General features: G+C 53.1%; 1 protein-coding gene across 1 annotated transcript in view; it reads left to right on the top strand.

The window, feature by feature from the left end:
• Nucleotides 1-21,726, top strand: part of PREX1 (phosphatidylinositol-3,4,5-trisphosphate dependent Rac exchange factor 1) — a 175,999-nt gene that overhangs the window by 127,610 nt on the left and 26,663 nt on the right. The window contains exons 14-20 of the mRNA XM_019640950.1: nucleotides 620-695; nucleotides 9,793-9,865; nucleotides 14,452-14,594; nucleotides 16,248-16,340; nucleotides 17,315-17,463; nucleotides 19,123-19,208; nucleotides 20,976-21,112. Of these exons, the coding sequence (XP_019496495.1) occupies nucleotides 620-695; nucleotides 9,793-9,865; nucleotides 14,452-14,594; nucleotides 16,248-16,340; nucleotides 17,315-17,463; nucleotides 19,123-19,208; nucleotides 20,976-21,112 (757 nt within the window). The remainder of the gene's footprint in view (nucleotides 1-619; nucleotides 696-9,792; nucleotides 9,866-14,451; nucleotides 14,595-16,247; nucleotides 16,341-17,314; nucleotides 17,464-19,122; nucleotides 19,209-20,975; nucleotides 21,113-21,726) is intronic.

The following is a 21,726-nucleotide window of genomic DNA, read 5'->3' as shown; positions in this document are numbered from 1 at the left end:
ACACCAGCGCCCCCCCGCCCGCCCCACCCCAGAGGCGTGTCCATATTGGAATAGTTTGTTGCCACACGAATATTAACAACAAAACAAATGGAAAAAGGAAAGAATGAATTGAGAGTTTTTTTCACTACCCAGAGTAAATAGTTTTCCATAGCCATGGTGCTACTGACATTTGGAGCTGGGTAATTCTTGGTTTGAGAGCCATTCTGAGCATTTTGGGATGCTCAGTGGCATCCCTGCTCCACCTGTTAGATGCCATGTCACGAAGGCCAAAAATGTCTCCAGACACAGCCGAGTGTTCCTTCGGGGGCAAAGTTGCCCCTGCTTGAGAACCCCTGGGCTGGAGAGAGGTGCCTTAGAGCCATCTATCCCTGACCCCTCACTCTATAGGTGAGATAGGGGTCCTGGGTTGGGACAGCCGTACCCCAGGTCACCCTGTGAGAGAGGTGTGGAATCTGGGCCAGGACTCCCTGCCCAGTGTTCCTGCCCCACGTCCCAGGCCTAGAGAGCCTGGAAACCCTGGATCCTGAGCACTCTGAGCAGGGACGTTGGGACTGCTCCCACCCCCCCTCTCCCCAGCCAGCTCACGGTGTGCTCCCGGTATGTTTCCTCCTCCCTGCAGAGACCGGGATTACCACCTGAAGACCTACAAGTCAGTGCTGCCTGGGAGCAAGCTGGTGGACTGGCTGCTGGTTCAGGTGAGAACTCCCTGCGAACTCGTGAGACTAGCCATCTTGCTCTGCCCAGGGCTAACTGGGAGGTGGGCCTTTGAGGTTTTTTTCTTCGTTCATTTTTTTGTTGTTATTTTTTTTACTTGTAGTAAAATGCACATAGTACTTACTGTCTTGACCATTTTCATGTGTGGAGTTCAGTGGCATTGAGTCCATTCACATCATTGTGCAACCATCACCACCCTCCCCCTCCACAGCTCTTTTCATCTTGCCAAACTGAAACTCTGAACCCATTAAACACTCACTCCCTGTTCCTCCCTCCCCCAGCCCCTGGCAACCACCATTCTACTTTCTCTCTGGGAATTTCACTGCTCTAGGCACCCTATCTAAGTGGAATTGTACAGCGTGTGACTTTCTGTGCCTGGCTAATTTCACCCAGCATAATGCCCTCAAGGTTCATCTATGTTGGGGCATGTGTCAGAATTTCCTTCTTCTTTAAGACTGAATAATATTCCATTGTACGGCTGGACCACATGATATTTATCCATTCATTGGTCAGGGGACACTTGGGTTGCTGCCACCTTGAGGCTCTTGGTTTTAAAACTGGGACGGTGCTGGGCAAACTGGGACAAGCTGGCCTCATCCTGGCACCACTCCGCAGCCTCTGTGTGGAGTTACTCCTTTTGCATAAGTTCCCAGTGGTCACGGGCTGGGCAGAAGCTTGGAAAATCTCTATGTTAATTTTGCTGCAATGTCCCAAAGGTGTTTGTTCCATCGAGGTGCTGTGGACACTCCTCATGTCCCCAATGGCTCCCTTTCACGGGGCGCCCATTCTCGGCTTGGTGCTGGCCGATGTTTGTGCATGACCTTGTGGAATCCTCCAACCCACTTACAGATGGGGGAACTGGGGCTCAGAGAGGCCGAGTGCCTGGTCTCGGGGACACAGCCATGCAGCAGCAAAGCTGGGACTTGGCTGGGCCTCTTACTCACTTGTGCCTCAGTTCTGCAGACTTTTCAGGGATTCCGCAAGAATGTTCATTTGCAGGCTGTACAAAGAATGTATTGGCTCCAAAGACGAGGAGACAACTGCAAAATCAAAGTGGGTAAATGTTTAAACATTTACAGCTTTATGTCACCCTCATTAATTGTTAAATTCAGCGTTCATAAAAACCTCATTCCACTCGAAAACCATTTGCTGGCTGGATTTTTCTCATGTTGCACAAATTCCTGACAATTGCCTAGAAATCACAACATATCTGTAAAGTAATTGTTTCTTGGCGTCAAATAACTTCAAAAGCAACTTTGGAAAAATCCTTGAAAAATAATGTTTTCAAGCCCAAAGAGTATATTTAATATAGGATGTGGGTACATTTTTAATCTGTTTGCTACAATGTGGGACCCTACGGCCTGGGAGGTATTGAAATGACCCTGGATGTGAATTCAGCTTTGCATGTGCCTGGGATTTGACACTTAGGGCAAAGTGCACAGATGCTGTGGGAAGCACAGAGCATCTAACCACTGTGCTACACGGCCCTCTCCTCAGGAGCCCATGAAACCAGCCCAGAACATGTGCTTTACTTAGAGACCTGGGTTCAAATCCCAGCTCTGCCACTTCCTCGCCGAGTGATCTTGGACAAGCCGCTTAACCTCTCTGTGCCTCAGTTTCCACACTTATAAAATGAAGCTAAACACAATACCTTCCCCTTTTGATTATTTTGAGGATTCAAGAAATTAATCATTTAAAGTGCTTAGAAGGATACCTGGTGCAGAGTAAACGTAACCATTATTATAATTCCTCATCTTCCTCACAAGGGATTCAAGGTGGCTCAAAATTCCAGGCAGTAAGGAAGGCTGAAGAAATGGCGGAGGGATTTGGGGGTGCAGGAACCGTAAGACCAGGAAACAAGCAGCTGGGGGTGGGAGTGGGGAGGGCCCGATCTACACAGGCCTGCTTTCTGAATGTGCTGCCGAAACAGGAGGGGCACACATGGTGTTTTCTTTTGTGGTTTAGGTTTTTGAGTCAAAACCCAGACACGCCTGTGCTCAGGGCTCTCTGCAGTGGCGCTTCTCACCACCTCGGACCTTTCCGTGCGTGGCCTTGTGTTTCCCCAGCTCCACTGGTGCCCACGGCTGCCTGTTGGCTTTAAAGCTGATGTGCCCTTTGTCCTAAGTGGCATGAGCTGGGGGTGGGGTGGGTCACTGAGATGGCGAGAAGTCGGTGGATCTGAGAACTGTTTGGAGATGGAGGGCACAGGATGCGTGGCTCTGGGATGGGACCCAAGGATGAGTCCTGGGGTTTTGCGTGCGATGCGTGGCCGGAAGTACCATTTACTGTGATGGGAAGATGGGGGAGGAAACACTGGCGCCTTGGGTGCAGGAAGGCTCTTCTTTGGGTGCCCATTAGACTTCCTAGCAGATGGGTGGAGGAGGGGCGGGCGTTGCAGGCCTGGTGCTCAGGTGACGTCTCCACTGCAGAGATCCCGTTCCTTGTCACCTTTTGAGTGGTTTCTGAAACGAGAAGTCAGAAGAGCGCGCAGAGAAATTCAACAAAGGGCTCATTAGCGCGTCCCTTTTTTTCTTTGAGCACCGACTGTGTACCAGGCACTGTTTTAGGTTCTGGGGACGACACGGCAGTGAACAAGACAGAGTTCCTGCCCTCATGGATCTTAAATTCTGGTGAGGGGTCAGGGAAACGTATGATAAACAAGAAAAGGAAGTAACGTCCATAATATGTTAGCTGGTGGTAGGTGCCAGCGTGGTGGTGGGGGCAGAGCGTGTGGGAGCCACTGGGGGTGGGATTTACCCTTCTAATGGGTGTGGTGATGCGGTTGTCACAGGGGGCCAGAGGAGGCCAGATGAAGCAGGGACATTTGAGCAGACACTTGAGGGAGGACGGCAGTGAGTTTGGGGGACGCCTGGGATGGAGCAGCCTCTGAGGGGACAGAAACTCAGAGGCTCAGTGTGGGCTGGGCTTGGTGTGTCTGAGGACATCAAAGAGGCCAGTGGGGCTGGAGTGGCGTGAGCAAGAGGGCGGGGTGATGGGGAAGCGGGTGGGCGGCCAGTCATGTGGGGCCTTGCAGGCCATTGGAGGGCTCCCGCCACTGCCTGGCTCCGAGCACAGGGGACGGGCTCTGACGTTAGTCAGATAAGATCTGTCCAACCGTATGTGGAGCACGGTCTGTAGCAGGACAAGGCTGGCAGTTAGGAGGCCAGCGAGGAGGCAGCTTCAGAACTCTAGGCAGGGGTGCATGGTACCTGAGAACTGGGTGGCTGCAGGGATGGTGGCAAAGTGGTCACATTCTGGAATTTTTTGGAAGGTAGACCTAACAGAACTTGCCATTGGATGGACGGGGTGTGGGAAGTGAGAGACAGAGCAGAGTCTAGACTGACTCTGAGGTCTTTGGCTGAGCTGGGGAGGCGCACCGCACCCTGGAGCACTCCCGTAAGGAGAAGGAACCAGCGAAAGCAACCGCCAGCGCTGGCGTCTCTTTGGTGATCGGTGTTGGGCACGGCGGGGACTTGCTTATGGCCGGTGCTGTCAGAGAAGCTGTGGTCCCAGCTGAAGCCCCCTGGAGTAGCCTGAGCTGTGGTCAGTTGGTCCTGAGGATACTCTCCCCCCACCCTCAGCATCCTGTTGGAAATGGAGGCAGGGGGAGGATGGCAGAGTGAAGGATGCAGCTGACCACGAAATGTGTCTGTCTACTTCAGCAGACCTCCCGTGGCTTGGCCTGGTCTGGGGACACGGGGAAGCTAATTGGAGCTGACGTAGGAGGATGACTTCCAAGAGACTGACCGAAAGACAGCTGGCATCCGGATCTGGGTCAGGAAAAGGGGGCGGAGGGTGTGCTTGTGGGCCTCTCTGTGGGGAGAGGTTGGTGATGTGGATGTGACCTTGAAGACTGGTGACAGCATGTCTTCCCCACTTTGCACCTTAGCAAGAAAGTTGAGAAGAAAACATAATTTTCTAGTTCAGCAGGATTCTTTCGCCTTGAACACACCTTGCATTCTAACTTCTAGGTTATTCTGCTCCTTGAAACAAAATGTTGATTGAAACTCCCTGGATCAACTTAGAAATGCTTTTGGCTGCACATAATAGGAAACCTGACTTATACAATAAAGACGTTTTTCTCTTATATAATAGGAAACCTAAGTTATATGGTGAAGACATTTTTCTCTCAGATAACTAGGCATCCAGAGTTGAATGGCTGAACGATGCCATTTACACCCCGGCTCTTTCCACGTTTTTGTTCTGCCATCCTTTTGCCAGTTGCCTCATAGTCATGAGATGGCTGCCAGAGCTCCAGGCATCAGTCACATTTATGTAGACCTAGAGCCAAAGGCAGGTAGCAAGGGCAGTTGGTGAGAGCTTTCTCATTTTTTTTTTCTGGGGGAGGAAACTTCCCCTGGCCCCCTCCCCTCCCTAATGGTCTTGCTTTTAGGTTTCATGGGCCAGATGGGTCCCACATGTACCATTAAACCACTCCCTAGGAAAGAGGACAGGGTTTGCTGAGAGTGGCTTAGAATTCCTCGGAATTCACCCGTTGAGCCTAGGGGAGGAGGTCCCGACCCACTACTTGGACGAATCAAAGTTCTTTTAATCCTGAGGATAAGGTGGCCATTAGCTCTTCAACAGAGACTGTGCCTGGTATCATTTCTCATCGCCTCTGTGTATTGAATTTAATCCTGAGAAGAACAACCTGAGGAAAACAGTTATTATCCATTTTCCAGACAAGGAAACTGGAGGCTCAGGTTATATAATTTGCCTCAGGACACACAGAAATGGGGTACTCCTACCAGAATGTGTGTATGGCGGGGGGCTGGTATGATGGCTTGGTAGTCAATAATAGTAGTAATAATAGCCCCCTGTGTTACTGATAGTTGATTCTGCGGAGTCTCAGCAGGGAGCTCCACTCGGGTGGCAGAGGCCTTAGAAAATTAAGGGCAAATCTGGGAATAAAAGATGCAAATGAGGAAATGAAGACCCTCAGAGAGGTTAAGGACCTGCCACGGCCACAGGCCGTGTGGGGCTTTGAACCCCAGCTCCAGAGTTCACTCTCCTCACTCTCTGCTCGGTGGCCTTTGGTCTGTGCTGCCTGGGCTACAGGGCGCCCCCGGCTGCAGCCATCAAATGGAGGGCAGGGGGTCAGTGGGCTGGGGTGGGAGACCTCAGCATTGACAGGCGGGAGCCAGGTGCAGGAGGCCACAAATCTGCCAGCTCCTGTGCTGGCTCGGCAGAAATGTGCCTGCGTGCCGGCTACGCTGACCCCCACGATCAGGCAGATGGCAGGCGCTGACGGTGGCAGGGTTTTCAGCACAGGGGTTCAGGGGCCAGGGTGGGTGCAGGCAAAAGGCCAGGCTGGCAGCTCGAGGTGACGGCAGAGGAGGCAAAGAATAAACGGGCAGAACAGGAGCCCTGGCGGCAACCCTGGACAGCTCACCTCTCCTCTCGGAGCCTGTTTCCCTATCTGTAACGTGGTGCGGGGAGGGTCGGGCTCTGAAAGGAATGCGGTTTCACGATGTAACCTTGGGCAAGTGCCAAGCCTGTCTGTGCCTCCATTTCTTTATCTGTCAAATGGGGTTAAAAAAGAGTGACTGCTTCCAGGTTGATTACCAAGACTGAGGCTGTGCAGCGCCTGGCCCGTGGTAAGTCAGGGAGAGGCATCCTTGGGCACTGTCACAGGGTTTCAGAGTTCACGGGCAGAGGGGCCTTCTGAGGCCCTATGTAACTTACCTCTCCCAGCCCCTGCCGCTTTCATTCCTAGAATAACTAACATTTATCAAATGCCACCTACATGCCAGACGTTGGGCCAGAAGTCTTGCGTGGAACATGTCGCTCATCCTCACAAGACTCTGAGGTGTGGACGCGGTTTTTGCCCCCACCCCCCTATTTTAGAAGCACAGAAGCCGAGGAAGATAGAGTTGATTTCAGAATCAGTTTCCAGATTGGGTTTTTTATTCACCCATTCATCCATGCTTCAAGGCAGAGACGTGGAAAAAACGTGACAGGTACTGGTGTTGCCCATTGGAGCTGACATTTTAGCAGGGGACAGACCTTCAACCAAATTTACTTGGAGGAACTCAAGGACAGGGAACAGCTGGGATGATTCTCCCCACAAGCAGTGCCCTGAAGGGATGAGTTCATTTCAGGTTGTGACAGGTGCAGCACAGATAATATACAGGGTGCTGAGAGAGAGTAACTGGATGAGTATTTGTCGAGAAGATGTGTGGTGTAGAGGGTGAGGGGACATTTTAGGGGAGTTGGGGAAAGGCCCACTCTGAGGAGGTGACATGGGCACTGAGGCGTGAAAAGTCAGGGCAGAGCATTCTGGGGGGGTGGGGAAGAGCACGTGCAAAGGCCCTGAGGTAGGGTCACGTGTCACGTGTGGGAGGAGCAGCCAGGAGGCTGGTGTGGTTGGAACTCCTAGGGTTGGGAGCGAGTGAGCAAGTGGAGTAGATGAGGAGGGAAGTGTGGTGGTGACATTGCCCGGGGCTGTGTGTGCCTGTGCCTTCCTCCAGGAGGGGAGAAAATGGTGACTTGGTGACCTGTGGTTTCCCCACAGCTGGTGGGATGTGGAGTGGGGTTTACTTTTCAGGTGGTGGGAGCATCCAGGGTTGGCATATTTCACTGTTGACCTGAAAATCCTGCTGTTGTTTTAAGTTTAGGAGCATTCCTGTGGGTCATCCCAGGGCCCTTTTGGGAGAAGGGGAGCAGGGGTGGGCTGGAATGGGCTGGGAACCCAGTCTGAATGCTTTCGGAAGCCAGGTCGGCTCCAGATGCCTGCCCGGGCCTCCCCGGCTGTAGAACTGGGCCTGCCGGCCACCTGGGCCCCGGCTGTGTCTCTTGGCTGGCCCCTCACAGCTGGGGGGCGGCTGCCACTTTCATGGATGGCTGCCTCCCCTGGCAGGGCTCTGAGCCCACTGGCCCTCCAGCTACTGGCCTGGGGTCCCACGGGAGAGATTTGTCTTCCTCAAGTCAGCCCGGACAGCCAGTGCAGCAAAATAGCGAGGCCGGTGGCTCCCCCAGGCCCTCTTCTGCTCTGTGCCTGAGCCCTAGTCCTGGCCGGCTGAGTCCTGCGGCCTCTGGCGTTCTCTTCTCTAGCTGGGAAATTCCCTCCCTGGCCCCTGATGCTGGTGGTGGCCCGGAGAGTCACGGCCTCTGGCCTGGCTGTCAGATGAGTGCCTTCCAGAACTTCTCATGTCGAGAGTTGTTTAAATGAGAGGCTGTCTGAACGTAATTGAAGCTCATTGACTTGACTACAAGCTCCTGCATGATTTGGCCCCTGCTGACAACACCTTTAGTTAGTCACCAAGTATTTATTGAGCACCTACTGTGTGCCAGGCCATGTTCTAAGCACCTAGGATTCAGCAGAGAACACAGCAGATCAAGCTCTTGCCCTTAGGGAGCTGACCTTCTCACTCACCCTCTCCTTGCCAGCCATGCTGCCTTTTGTGTGCCAAGCTTCGTCCCACCTGTGGACCTTTGTCCATGTTGTTTCCTCTGCCTGTCAACCCTTCGCCCACTCGCACCCCCCTCCCCACGCACACTCTCCTCCCTACACACACCCCCCGCTCCCCACGCACACACAAAACTCAAACACTTTGCCTGAATGTACTGAGATTATTTGGGTCTCAAGAAACAGAAACAGATTCTGGCTAACTTAGGGAATGAAAAAATGAGAAGATGATATATTGGAAGGCTATGGAGCACCCACAGAGTCGGGGAGATCCAGGAGCCAGGCCTCAGAAAGCACTGGCATCAGGAAACGCCCAGCTTCTCAGGAGCGGGAGCTGACGGGCACCTGCCCTCAGAATCAATACCAGCTGTTCCCTTGGGTTTCTCCACTCAGGGTCATGTTCATGGGGCAGGGAACATCTCCTTGGCCTCACATACATCCTGTGCCCTCAACCTGGCCTGGGAGGGACTGTCCCACCAAGACGGCACTCCACATGGGAGAGTTGACCTCAGAGGCGGGCCCAGCACGCTGGCCATGCCTGCTGGTTCTTCAGTGTGGGGTTGGATGTCACTTTCTTGGGGACACCCTGAGCTGAGTCAGAGCCCCCTGATTTAAATTGTACCAGTTAGAAGTGTTTTCAGTTGCAGGGACAGAAAACCCAACTAAGCAGTGGCCTAAGCAGATAATCAGGCCACATAACAGTCATGCCACATATTGAGAGCCCTCCATCATCCACGCCATCATCCTCAGCAGTGTCTGCCCCCTTGGTCACGACATAGCCCCACACCCTCCCATGTATGACTTCCTCACATGCCTCTCTCCCAGGCAGCGAAGGGTGGTGCCACTTTTTCCTTTCATCAGGGAGGAAGGGATTTTCTAGAATCCCTTGCTAGGTTTCCCCAGATGTTTCCCTGGCTAGAGCTAGGTCAGTTAGGAATTGAACTTGAGTTTAATCAGAGACCCAAAAGAGCCTAAAAGGAATCAGGGATTTATTTTTCTGTAGAATGAGAGAAGCCCAGATGCTGGTGGTCCAGAGCTCCTAGGGTGGCCTCATGATATCTTTGGGGACCGCGCACTCTTTCTGCTCTGCCATCCTTAGCGTGTTTCTATCCTGTAGGTCACGTTATGGTCTAGGATGACTGCAGGAGCCCCAGCCATCACATCTTTGTTCCAGGCAGGAAGAGAGAAAGGGCGGGCCTGGGACAAAGCGGGTTTTGCCCAAGTTCCCTAGCAGTGACTTCTGCTTATATCTCATTGGCTACCTCTAGCTACAAGGGAGGCTGGGGTTGTGGCATTGCCATCTACAACAGTGAGGGTTTCATTACTAGCAGAATCGGGTAAGGGTTGTTGCTAGGCAACCAACAGTGTCTGCCACTTAAAATCTCCATTTCTCCTTTGTGATGTTTATCACACAATGCACAATTTATGTATTGCAAATACAATCAAATACAATATTCTTGTTTGGAGTTTATTATTAATAATCAGAAACATGTCTTTTTTTGGCGGGGGGCGGGGGGTGAGGCGGGGGATACTGCAGTAACCAAAACAGACACAAATCTCTGCCCTTGTGGGGTCTCCATGCCAGGGGCGGTGGTGGGTTTTTCACCAGCTGCACACAGCCCCTCGGGTGCCCGTCCACCTAACGCCCCCCTCTTCTTGTTCCATTTCAGGGCGATTGCCAGACGCGGGAGGAGGCAGTGGCGCTCGGCGTGGGCCTGTGTAACAACGGCTTCATGCACCACGGTAATCCACCCCTTCCCCTTCGCCCAGCCTCCCCGGGGGGGGGGGGTCCGTCCTGGAACAGAAGAGCCGGCAGGGACTCTGGTCCCTGGTGCATTTCACAGGGAGGGGACACTGAGGCCCTGAGAGAGCCCATGGTGGGCTGGAGGCCCCCAACACGCCCATGGGTGAGCCCAGGTTAGATCGGGGTCTGCGAGCCTGTAGGCCACGGGGTTTGTGGCAGCTCATGAATTGCCCCCTTCCAATCCTCTGTTCCGCACTGATTGTGAGTCGTTTCTGGTGTCAAGTGGGGACCAAGATGGCTGGTAAAGCTTGGGTAGCAAAGGACTGGATTTGAGGTCAAATCCATGGGCTTTCTATGCCCTTCCTCCTGGATGGGACATGGCCTCCCAGCGTGGGCAGGGAGGCCCAGGCCTGACCCGGAGGCTTCAATGGGGAGGAGAGGAGAGGAAAATGTGGGGACCGAGGACAGGCTGGTTATGAGCACGAGGGGAAGGCAGGGCCCTTCCCGGGACGCTCAGGCCCCTATTTCTGGCCTCAGGTGAGTCACTCCTCCCACAGGGGGAAGCGCATGAGAGGGTAGAGAGGTGGGCGGCCCTGAGATGACCCTGGGGCAGGAAGCAGGGGGAAGGAGGGAGAAAATGGTTCCATTGATACCACTTGAAATTAAAACAGCAGTTAATACTCTGTGTGCTTGGCCTCTTTCTAAGCACTCGCCATGTGTTAATTAGTTTAATCCTTGTAAAGATCCTTTGATGTTGGTATTAATGTCATCCCCATTGATAATGAGATAGAAGCCCAGACAGTTAAGAAATTTGCTCAAGGTCACATCCATGGCAAGAAGGAGGCGGGATTTGAACCCAGGCAGGCCGGCTTCACACGCCACAGGCTCAACCACGGAGCTCCGGGGCCTCGAGGGAGCCCCGAGTCTCCTGCCCTTTCACTCCTTTCACCCCACCAAGGATCCTTTCTCCTGTGTATGAACACCCCTCAGGGACTTGTCAGTTGCCTGGGGTCCCCTTCCCTGCCTGCATCACCCCTCATTTCGTGTTTCTGCTGCATTCATGCCTCCGCAGAGAGGCCTCCCTGACCACCCCCAACTGAAACAGATCGTCTTCTTCATCGCTGTCTTTTAGTAGCTCAGGTGCACTTTTCTTCAAGGAGCAGTTTCCTCCCTGTTAGATTGATTCCACACTTCCCTTCTGTCTTTGTCCCTGAGCTGAGCGGGTACCTCCTGCATGCAGGCACTGTGCTAGGCTCTGGGGACAGAGGACAAGACAGATAAAAGTCCCCCCTCGGGAGCTCACAGCCTGTGTGTGCCTGTGTGTGCATGTGTGTGAAACAACAGTGAAGTAAGTACATCTTTTGGAATATTCTGGGCATGTGAGGAAGACTTTGGCTGTTTCTCTGCTGAGATGGGCGTCCTGGGAGGGTTTGGAGCAGAGGAGGACGTGCCCTCTGGCTGCCTGTGGAGAATGTCTGTGAGGGTAAAGGCAGATGGAGGGAGGCCGGTGAGGAGGTGATGGCCATAGTCCAGGGGAGGGACGCTTGGACCCAGGGGGTGGCAGAAGAGGGGTGACACTCTGGAGGGTCTTTTGGCCATTCCTCCTCCCGGCTTCTGCCTTGTGCTCTAACGCAGAGGTCGGCAAACTCTCTGCAAAGGGCCAGACGGTAAATAACTGTAGGCTTTTCAGGCCACGTTCTCTCTGTCGCAGCTCAGCTCTGCCCTTGCAGCCGAGAAGAAGCTACAGGCATTATGTAAACAAATGGGCGTGGCTGTGTCCCAATAAAACTTCATTTAGAAAAACAGGTTGTGGGCCATAGTTTTCCACTCCTGGCCTAGCTGCTGGATTTGTTGTCCCTTCGGCAGGGTGAGAGGTACGCCAGTCACATGAAAGGTCATCAGGTCCATCCTCTGCCTGGGAGCCAGCAGGCCTGGTTCTAGGCCTGACTCAGCTGACCCCCAATAAGCCCAGGCCCCTCTCTGGGTGGGGCCTCAGCTTCACCGTCTTCCTGCTGGAGGTCTAGCTATCCCATCCCCTCTGAGCTCAGCTTGGCCACAGCTCTGGGGTTAGGATTCGCTCCCCAGCTGCCCGGCTGAGATGGGCAGGTCAGGCCGAGCCAGGGAAGCTTCGGTCATTCCCGTCCATCGGCCCCATCTCACCAAAGTCCTGCCTTCCCACAAGCCGCTCTGTTCCCTGTGGGGCCCTCTGACAGCTTCGTCCCTTCCACCAATCAGCTGGGCAGAACCTCTCATTTGTGGATGAGAGTAATTAGGGGTCCACCCCAGCTGCTATTCCGGGAAGGCCGCTGGCTGAGGACATTCGCGGGGGGTGACTCCCAGGCAGTACCAACACTCTCCAGGCCCTTCAGGGAGAGAAATTGCAGGGCGCGGCCCCTGCTCCCCTATTCCCTGCCACAAACTCAAAAATACGCTAAAATAGGAAAGTGCCAAATCCTAGGGTTGTGGCTGCTACAAAATGCATGTTCGGGTGCAGAGTGGAGGGTGGGGTGGGGCCTGCATGGTGCCTTCCTACGCATCTGACCCGCGCTCAGGGGCCCTGAGTTCATGTCCTCAGGGGAGGGATCCGAGAGGCTGGTGGTCCAGCCCTCTGACTTGAGGCACACACAGGGAAACTGAGGCTCGCCACTTAATCCTTACCGGCACCCTGGGAAGTTGGTGCCATTATTATCCCTACAAAAGAGGAAACTGAGGCTCAGAGAGGCTCTGAAGAGGCTCTGAGGGCGTGAAGTGGGGGAGGGGCCGAGCGGGGATTTGAACATGGATCTGTGCCCATCTCACAAAGCCTGGCCAGTGGCCTCGACTGAAAGATGGCAGTGGTGGGACCTCACCTGGCTGAGCTCCTGGACTTGGATTCCAGCCGTTTCCCCGAATATTCCCTCAGCAGAAACACAACATCAGGCTTCTTCCCACTCTTAGCCTGGTGTTTACAGTGGAGGTGAAGCCAGCCGGCCCCCCGGGGCCTGGCTCCCCAGCCCCGGGCAAAGCTGCAATTTGTGTGTCTGGCCTCTCAAGAAGCAAGAGGGGCGGCCTGAGACAGACACTTGCACACAGCCAGGTGTCCTGGGAAAGGAAGGAGAAAGAAAGGAACGTGGCCTGCTGTTTGTCTTTAGTAACCAAATCAGCAGACAGCCTTTGTCTTCAGGGGAATGTCGTGAAGCTAAGGCAACTGGCTTTCCTTCTCTCAGGGGCCCACTGACTTCAGACAGTTCCCGACCGGAGCCTTGGTCTTCCCCCTTACGTAATGGGTCCCTGCCTCCATCTAACAGGCCAGGCTGGGCAGCACGGTGAGAAGGAGGAGGCTACCGACTCTGTGACCTTGGGCAGTTTCTTTAGCTTCTCTGGGCCTTAGTCTTCTTACCTGTCAAAGGGGTGCAGCAAATCTTTGTCTGAGGAATACACCTAAGACAGTATCCACAGTATGCCGGGCACTAGTGAAATTGTAATCCACAGGGACCAGATCACATACTGGTTGTTACTGGTTCTTTTTATTCATTTTCCTGGCCTTAGAACAGAGGTCAGAAAACGTTTTCTGTAAAGGCCCAAGTGAGTAAATATGTTAGGCTTTGTGGGCCATACAATCTGTTGTAATTGTCCAATGCTGTCATTGGGACACAAAAGCTGCCCCCAGACAATACATAAATAAATGGATATGGCTGTGTCCCGATAAGACTTTATTTATAAAAAGAGGTAGTGGGCTGGATTTCGCCCACAGGGCCCGAGTTAGCCAGTCCCTGGTAAAGTGTCTCCTTATGGTGTCTTCCTGATTATTAGCGAAGCTGAGGTCCTTTTCACATACTTGCTGCCCATTTGGGTTTCCTCATCTGTTAATTGCCCATTCGTACCCTTTGCTCCTTTACCTGTGAATTTCCCAGCTTTCTCTGGTTGATTTGTTGGCGTTTCTTGTATAGTCAAGTTATGTATTCAGTTCTTTTTGAATCTGCCGTCTGCTATGGCCTTGTTATTGAACGGAAGTCTTCAGTTTTATCATAGGTCTCTTACAGGACAAGACCCCTTTTGGGGGGGTTCTCGTACAAAGATATCCTGCATTTTGTTTGGTGCGCTTTAGTTTTCTTGTTCACATGTAGGTCTCCAGTCCATCAGGAGTTCATTGTTGTGTATGGTTTGAGGTAGGGATCCAGGTTTTGTTGTTTTTCTTTCCGCTAAGCGGGTCAGTTTTCCCTGCACCCTCTGTGGACCACGCCACGTGATCAACCATCATCCATCAGACACCAAGTTCCCATAAACACACAGTCCCCTTCCACTGCTGATTTCTCTGTTTCTGCTGTGATCCCACACTGTTTTTGTTACTATGGCTTTGTAATATGCCCACAGAGCAGGTGGGGCAAGTTCAGATTTTTTTTCAAGAGACGCCAGTAGGCCAGACTTCTATGTGAAATATCCTAATATGTTAGTGTTGGCACAGGATTCCACTTAATAAAACACTGTGCCGGCCAAACCAAACTTGTCCAGGGGCTGGTTCCGGCCCATGGCTGACAGTTGGCAAATGCCGCGCGGCCTTCCCGTGTGAGCCTGACCGTGTGCTTGCGTGTCTGTGGGTTTGCAGTGCTGGAGAAGAGCGAGTTCAAGGACGAGTCCCAGTACTTCCGCTTCCACGCAGACGAGGAGATGGAGGGGATCAGCAGCAAGAACAAACAGCTGCGCAACGACTTCAAGCTGGTGGAGAACATTCTGGCTAAGCGCCTGCTGGTAGGGACAGAGCTGAGCTGCCGCATCTTCCTGCCCAGACCTCCCCGTAGGCCTGGGAGCTGGGTGACCTTCAGATACGGATAGGGAAGTTGGGCTCAGTTTGGAACACCCAAGAGTGTGAGGCCACACTGCCTAGAGAACTGGTCACTTTGATGGCCAAGGCTTTCTTCTGCACAAAAGAGACTGGGCTCGCTGGGCTGCGTTTCTTTCTCGTTCCATCTCCCCTTGTCCATCCCACGTCCCAGCCTAGCCTTGTGCAGAGAGGATGGTCTCCTGCGATGATCCGTCCTTCAGACCAAAGCCTTAGGTCTTCTGGGCTGGCACCCTGTCCATGTTCAGTTGCTAGAAATATCCTTGCAGTTATAATAGAACACTGACCAGCCTGTTCAGATATATTACCAGCCTAGCCCACCAAACCCTATTCCTCTGCTTATTTTTGACCAACAGCCTCCATCTTAATGCCAGGCTCACCGTGGGCAACCATGAGAGAGGCTCTGAGAGGTTAGGTCTCTTGCCACAGCCAGAGTTGGGCCAAAGTCTGAATAATATAACTTCTCTCCTGGATGCTTATGAGGGCTGCTGTTCCTTGCCACTTCCACTTCTCCCACTGTAAAGCCCTCCAGTGTTCCCCATCACACTTAGGATAAAATCTAGTCTCTTATGGTCTACAAGACTCTTCCTGCGTCTCCAGCCTCATCTCCTGTGCTCTCCCCTTCCTGCCTCCACCCCAGCCATTCTGCCCTGCATTCTTATCCTCCAGTGCCTTGGGGCCTGACTCAGGGCCTTTGAACATGCAGTGCCCTCTGCCTGGAGCACTTTCTCCGCTCTTTCTAAAGTCCTGTTCCTCACTTCATTCAGGTCTTGGCTCAGATCTCACTTCCTCTGCCTCCCCCACACCGTGTTCTGTCCCTTTAAGTGCTTTATTTTAATTCAAACTTCATACACTGCCTGTGTCACTTTTTTTATTTCTTTGTCACCTGTCTCTCCCCGACTAGATAGCTACACGAGGGCAGGAATCTTCTTTCTCATCTCATTCAATACTGTTTCCAGCGCCCACTAAAGTACCTAGCCCACATAATAGGCAGCAGCTCAGAAAATAGTTGTTGAACAGATAAATGCATTTCCCTACATCCCCATCACCACTGAACCCCCAAAACTCCCAACCTGCCTGCCATCCTGCAGTGGGGAGGGACTGCTCCCCGCTAAACTCCCTTCCTGTCCTCAAGTTCTTGGTAGCTGGACACCTTTGGATTTTTTACCCATTAAGCCAGTAATTTTTTATTGAGCACCTACAGTATGCTAGCAGATGGAGACACAGTGGTACATACTTGAGGAGAATGTCTTCAGGTTGGTGGGAGAAAGGGGAGACAGGCAGTGAAGACTAAACAGCTAGGTGTTCAGCACCAGGCTGAGGGGTGAACGAGGGGCGGTGTCTTCACTTGACAAGTAGGTTTGAGCACCTACTGTGTACTGGGCACTGTTTGTATTTTATTCTGTCCTGCCCCCTCCCACCACACCCCTGCCCCGTGTAGATCTGAGGCATGAGGAGCTGGCAGGATCACAGTCCCGTGGGGGCCAAGGTGGGGCTGGTGCAGCCTTCCCTGTCTCCCCTCCACACTGCCTCACCGGGTGTCTCCTGCGTTGGGCCCACAGATCATGCCGCAGGAGGAAGACTACGGCTTTGACATTGAGGAGAAGAACAAGGCCGTAGTCGTGAAGTCGGTCCAGAGAGGCTCGCTGGCCGAGGTGAGGCCTCTGGGAGGGGCCACCCTGGCAGGGGCTATGTGTGGGTAGGAGAGTGGGGTGTCTGTCTCCACATTCCTCAAGGTAGGCCAGCTCAGCAAATCCTGGAATGTTCCTCCTCGCTAATTAATTGCCCATGTAGGGCCCCCTTGTCTACCTCCTCTGAGGGAGCTGGGACAGAGCCCCTCTGCGCAGTGCTGTCCCCTAGTGCGTGTACCACCAGCTCTCTCTGCTGGCTCTGTAGGGAAGTGCAGAAAAAACGCAGAAGGTTTCTGAATAAGCAGTGATAATGGAAAAAACTAATCTTCACTGAATAAGGCAAGTTTGTTGCCCTGTCATGGACACAAGGTCTGGAGGAGGAAGGAGAGCGAGTCTGTGGGAGGCCAAGGATTTAGCCCCAGGTCTTCTCAGCTGCTCTAACGGGTGCAGAGGTGGGCGGGGGGGGGGGGGGGAGAGGCACCGGCCACCTTGTCCCAGTGCTCACGCTGGCCTCCCCGTAGAATGCTTTGGGCTGCAGGTAGCCAGATGCTCGCCTCACAGTGGCTGGAGCCACAGGGCTTCCTTTTTCTAATGACATAAGTGGTTGGAAGGAAGTGGTTAGGAGTCTTGGTTCAGGTTCTGCATCTCCAGCTTTCCTGGCTAAGCCCTCATGGTCACAAGATAGCTGCCCCAGTTCGATGCCTCGTGTCGTTGAGTGGCAGGAGGCAGGGGCAGGCCACAGCAGTCTCTCCTCAAGGAGAAGCGTCTTTCCCATGAGTGCCTCCCGCAGGCTCCCCTTCATAGCTCATTGGCCAGAACTGGGTCTCGCCAGTCCCTTGACTGCTTGCCGCAGGGGGGCCCCGGGGTTGCCCTTGGGGGGGTCCCTTGGGCCATGCTCGGTCCCTGGGGCCGGCTCTGTGCTGCCTGTACGTGCTTAAGACTCCTTAGTGAGACGGAAAGGAGGCTAGTAACCTGGCGTGCATGTCTCCTCTGCCAAGATGGCTGGCCTGCAGGTGGGGAGAAAGATCTACTCCATCAATGAGGATCTGGTGTTCCTGCGGCCTTTCGCGGAGGTCGAGTCCATCCTCAACCAGTCTTTCTGCTCCCGCCGCCCCCTGCGCCTCCTGGTGGCCACCAAGGCCAAAGAGTGAGTGTCCCCAAGGCGGGGTGTCCAGCCAACCTTCCCCTCAGGTTGAGGAGTTGCCTAATTGCTAGGGGTGGTGGTGGGGGTTCCCCAGCTGTCTTGGTTCCCCGTGGGTGGGGCTCCTTCTGCAGGTACATGACACAGTGCTGCTCTCCTTAGTCATTCAACAGATGTTTCCTGAGCACCTGCCGTGTTTCAGGCTCCGGGGATCCCGCCGGGTCTGGATGGCTGCATTTCTACCCTTCATAGAGCTCAGTCTAGTTGGAGAGTAGAGCAGGAGACAGACACTGAAACAAATAATAAAATAGAGAAGTAAGAGTCACACTGAACCAGATGGCAGAAGCCTGGACCAGTATATAAAGTGGGACAGGAGATGAGCTGTGTGGAGGGATGGAGGTCAGAGAGACGCCACAGAGAACCGGGGTGAAGCCCCCAAGGAGGTAAGGGAGCAGGAGGGTTCCAGGCAGAGGAAACAGCGGTGCAGAGGCCACGGGGTACAACCACGGCTGGTGTGTTTGAGGAACAGTGAGGAAGTTGATGGGGCTGGAGCAGAGTGGGTGAGAGGGAGGGGTGTGTAATGACGTCAGCCGGACAACGGGGGCCAGGCCCCGTGGGACCTAGTGCCGATGGTAACTACTGTGGAGCCACTGGAAGGTTCTGAGCAGAGGCGAGGCATGATCTGACAGGCTTTGGCAGAATCCCTCTGGCTGCAGGTGGAGACTAGACTGTGGGGTGCAAAGGTGGAAGCAGGGGGTGCGGTGAGGAGGTTCTGTGCCAGCCTGCATGGCAGCAGAGGGGTGGCGAGAAGGGGTTGAATATCCGATATAGGTACAGGGAGAACCGTTTCCTATTTTTAAAATGGTGCATTTGGCTTCCATGTCTCCCTTCTATTTAAAGCAAATGCTCCTGGTTTTCTGTTGACGGGAGTGATGGAAAGTTTTAAACACGATTATTTCAGTGAAAAGGCAAGCTCGCTTAGGGAAAATGATTGATAGTTTGGCTGGCATGTGGAAGTGGCAGAAATCACGAAGGTGGAACGTGCCTGCTTAAAGTTCTGGAAACACCTGGGGTTTGAGAACAGGCTTTACCTGGCAGGTGGGGACGGGAGGGACGATCCTGAGGGCCCGTGTGGGGGACCCACCCTCCGTGGAGAAGCAGGCGGCTGCGTTGAAGCCCCCCTGGTTCATCGATACCCACTGACCTGGGGCTGCTCTGGAGTGCCACCCACAGATGGCCAAGACCTGGGCTTTCAAACCATGTTCTCTAGGGGACTTGTGTGGGCATTTTTCTAGAGTAGGCACCAAGATGTGCTGGGCCACTTCTCACCCTTCCACCTGTGATTGTTGAAGGAAATATTTACTGGCTGAGGTGCTGGTCTGGCCACCAAGAAGCCTGCTCTCACCAGGAGAGTGATGGCGCGTTCCTGTGCATGGACTGAGGCTCCGAGGGCAGACCTGTAGTTTTGATTAACCAGAGGTCCTGGTAGCATGGAGTGTGGTTAAGTGGGCATTCTCTGTATATTTGGGAGCCGGAAAGCCTGGCACTGCTACTATTTTGGGCTGGATTTCCCAAAAGTCTGGGAGGCAGGGGCTCCCCCAGGTCGCCCCCGGGGCTGTTGGGAGTGATGCTGCTTTTCCTTATGGCTGCTTCTGCCGGGTGCAGGATCATCAAAGTCCCCGACCATCCAGAGGCTCTGTGCTTCCAGATCCGTGGAGCTGCCCCGCCTTATGTCTACGCTGTGGGAAGAGGTGAGTCGGAGCCTAACAGAGAGCAGAGCTTTCGAAGCTGGGTCTGTGTGTGTGGTAGGAGTTCAGAGTCACCCAAACCTGTTACCACCGGGCCTGTGCCTCCCGGTGCACATTAACACTTACTTTCTTTGCTGGAAGTCGCAGCTTGCAAATGCCCATGGGGGTCAGGCAGTTCAAATGGGTAACTGAGAGGAAGACAGTAGCGAGTGGTGAGGACTATGGCCAGGTGAAAAAAATACATGCTCGCTCTAAAAGGGGCAGTGTGTCTTCACTCAAGCTCATGATTGCCAGGCAGGAAGGTGGGCCCTCTCTTGCCGGATTTGATTTTTTTTTTTAAAGAGAAGCTAGAAATGGGAATTTTGGCCACAGTTCTGTGGCTATTCCAGCCCATGGGCCAACATTTGGAGACCTCTGCTTTCTGTGTCGCCTTCTTGCATGCTGCTGAAGGGGTGACTCTGTCTCAGAGATGAAACCAGATAGGTCTGAGATACTGGGCTCCCAATCCTTTTGGTGTCTAAGGGCCCCACTTTTAAAGTTGAAACATTTAATAATCCACTTTTGTGGTGATAGTTGTGCTTTTAAATGTATGAAGAAAATGCATGTCATGACAGAAAGCTGTTGGGAATTTGTTAATATCTTCAAGTGGGCTTTTATTTTATTTATCCTTAAAGCAGTGGTTTTCAACTGGGGGCACTTTCACCTTTCAGAGGACATTTGGCAATGTCTGGAGACATCTTTGTTTGTCAGCTGGGGGTGGGGAGCTACTGGCATCTCACGGGTAGGGACCAGGGATGTTTCTAAACATCCTACGATGCACAGGACAGCCTCACATGACAAAGAATCATCCAGCCCCATATATGAGTAGTGCTGAGGTTAGAAACCCTACTTTAGAGCATCTTTTGAGAAGAATAGGTGTTTATAGGTGAGCCAGGTAAAAATTGTAAAACAGCTCATATTTCTTGAATACTTACTAAGAGTCAGGCCGGGGCTAAATGTTTTAATTCACTGAACTTCTCAAAAACCCTATGACTAGATATTATTAGTATCCTCATTTTACAGATGAGGAAACCAAGGCACAGAGAGATTAAGAAACTTGCCGAAGGTCATGCAGTTGGTTAGTGGCAGAGCCAGGGTTTGAACCCAAGGCCCTGGGGCCCAGGCCTGTACTTGTCCTCATCACACTGTACAGGCCTTATATTCCCCCCTGTACAGAAAAAACTTGGTGTTCATCTTCATATTAACCACACAAAACCGTGGGGTCCAAGACTTAGTTTGGGAATCATGGTATAGCTGAGAAAATATGCAGTTGGAATCCAGTAGTCCTGAGTTTGAACCCTGACTTCTTCTAGCTGCATGACCTCGAGAGAGCCACTTTGCCTTTCTGATCCTGTTTTCCTGTCTGCAAAATGGGGCTGATCCTGGTCCCAGTATCACAGGTTGTTGTGGGACTTTAAAGGAGAGAAAGCTCTAGAGTGAAATATACCCGGGTTCAAGTCCAGCCTTCCTTGCTGTGTGACCTTGAACTAGCTGCTACTTTTCTGAGCCTCAGTTTCTTTTTCTGCAAAATGGGGATACCAGTCCTGCCTGGCCCACTGAAGTGGGTTGGAGAGAGTGGCTCCATGGTGGGAGGGATTGAGGTGGAGAGTTTGGGTATGTGTTTAGGGTGTTGCGTGGGGGATAGTGTTCATTGGATACTTGCCCTCGCCTGTTGCTGCCCCAGGCCCCCTTCGCCTGGCCTCTGGCTTTAAGCATTCCCATCCCCCTTAGGCTCAGAGGCTGCAGGCACAGGGCTCTGTGCTGGCCAGTGTATCCTGAAGGTCAACGGCAGCAATGTGATGAATGATGGTGCCCCAGAAGTCCTGGAGCACTTCCAGGCATTCCGGAACCGCCGAGAAGAGGCCCTGGTGAGCTTCCCGGCAGCCAAGGGGATTGGGGAAACCCTGCTCATTGGGGTGGAGTGCTAAGGGCTTTATCTGCGGAGAAGCCTGAAGGCACCACAGTGTTTGGGTGGGGTGGGGCTACCTTCCTGGTGGGACTAAGCTGGGTTTGGACCCTCTGCCACTCTGCCTCCCTAACGTGGAGGAGCTGGGCTGTGACACCTCATGGCCTCAGTTTTCACTGCTGTGAGATGGGTATAATAAGACCCTCTTTTCTTACCACACAGGTACATTGGGCAAATAGCCATGTTGATGGTAAAAATTGATGTTGTACTTCGGATGGGGACTGGGGTTCCGTGGAGGGTGATATTCATTGGTTCATTCGGGAAGTGTTTATTGAGCACCTACTGTGTGCCTGACACATTTTAGTCTCTGGGGCCACAAAAGAGAGAAGTTTTCTGCTCCCATGGATCTTACATTTTCAAAGTCGTTCCCCGCCCACCCCGCCCTGGCTTCTGTGGGACTAAGTGTGACTGGCAGTACCTCGGGAAGACTCCAGAGTGAAGTCTTAGAGGCCTCTCCAAAGGTGGTATCATCAATAGGCTAAACACCTGAGATTTGGAGTCGGACAACAGTTTGCA

The sequence above is a fragment of the Hipposideros armiger genome, unplaced genomic scaffold (assembly GCF_001890085.2).
Source record: "Hipposideros armiger isolate ML-2016 unplaced genomic scaffold, ASM189008v1 scaffold_54, whole genome shotgun sequence".
NCBI classification, from domain to species: Eukaryota; Metazoa; Chordata; class Mammalia; order Chiroptera; family Hipposideridae; genus Hipposideros; species Hipposideros armiger.
Note: the sequence above shows the minus strand (reverse complement) of the source record. Positions and strands in the feature narration are given on the sequence as shown.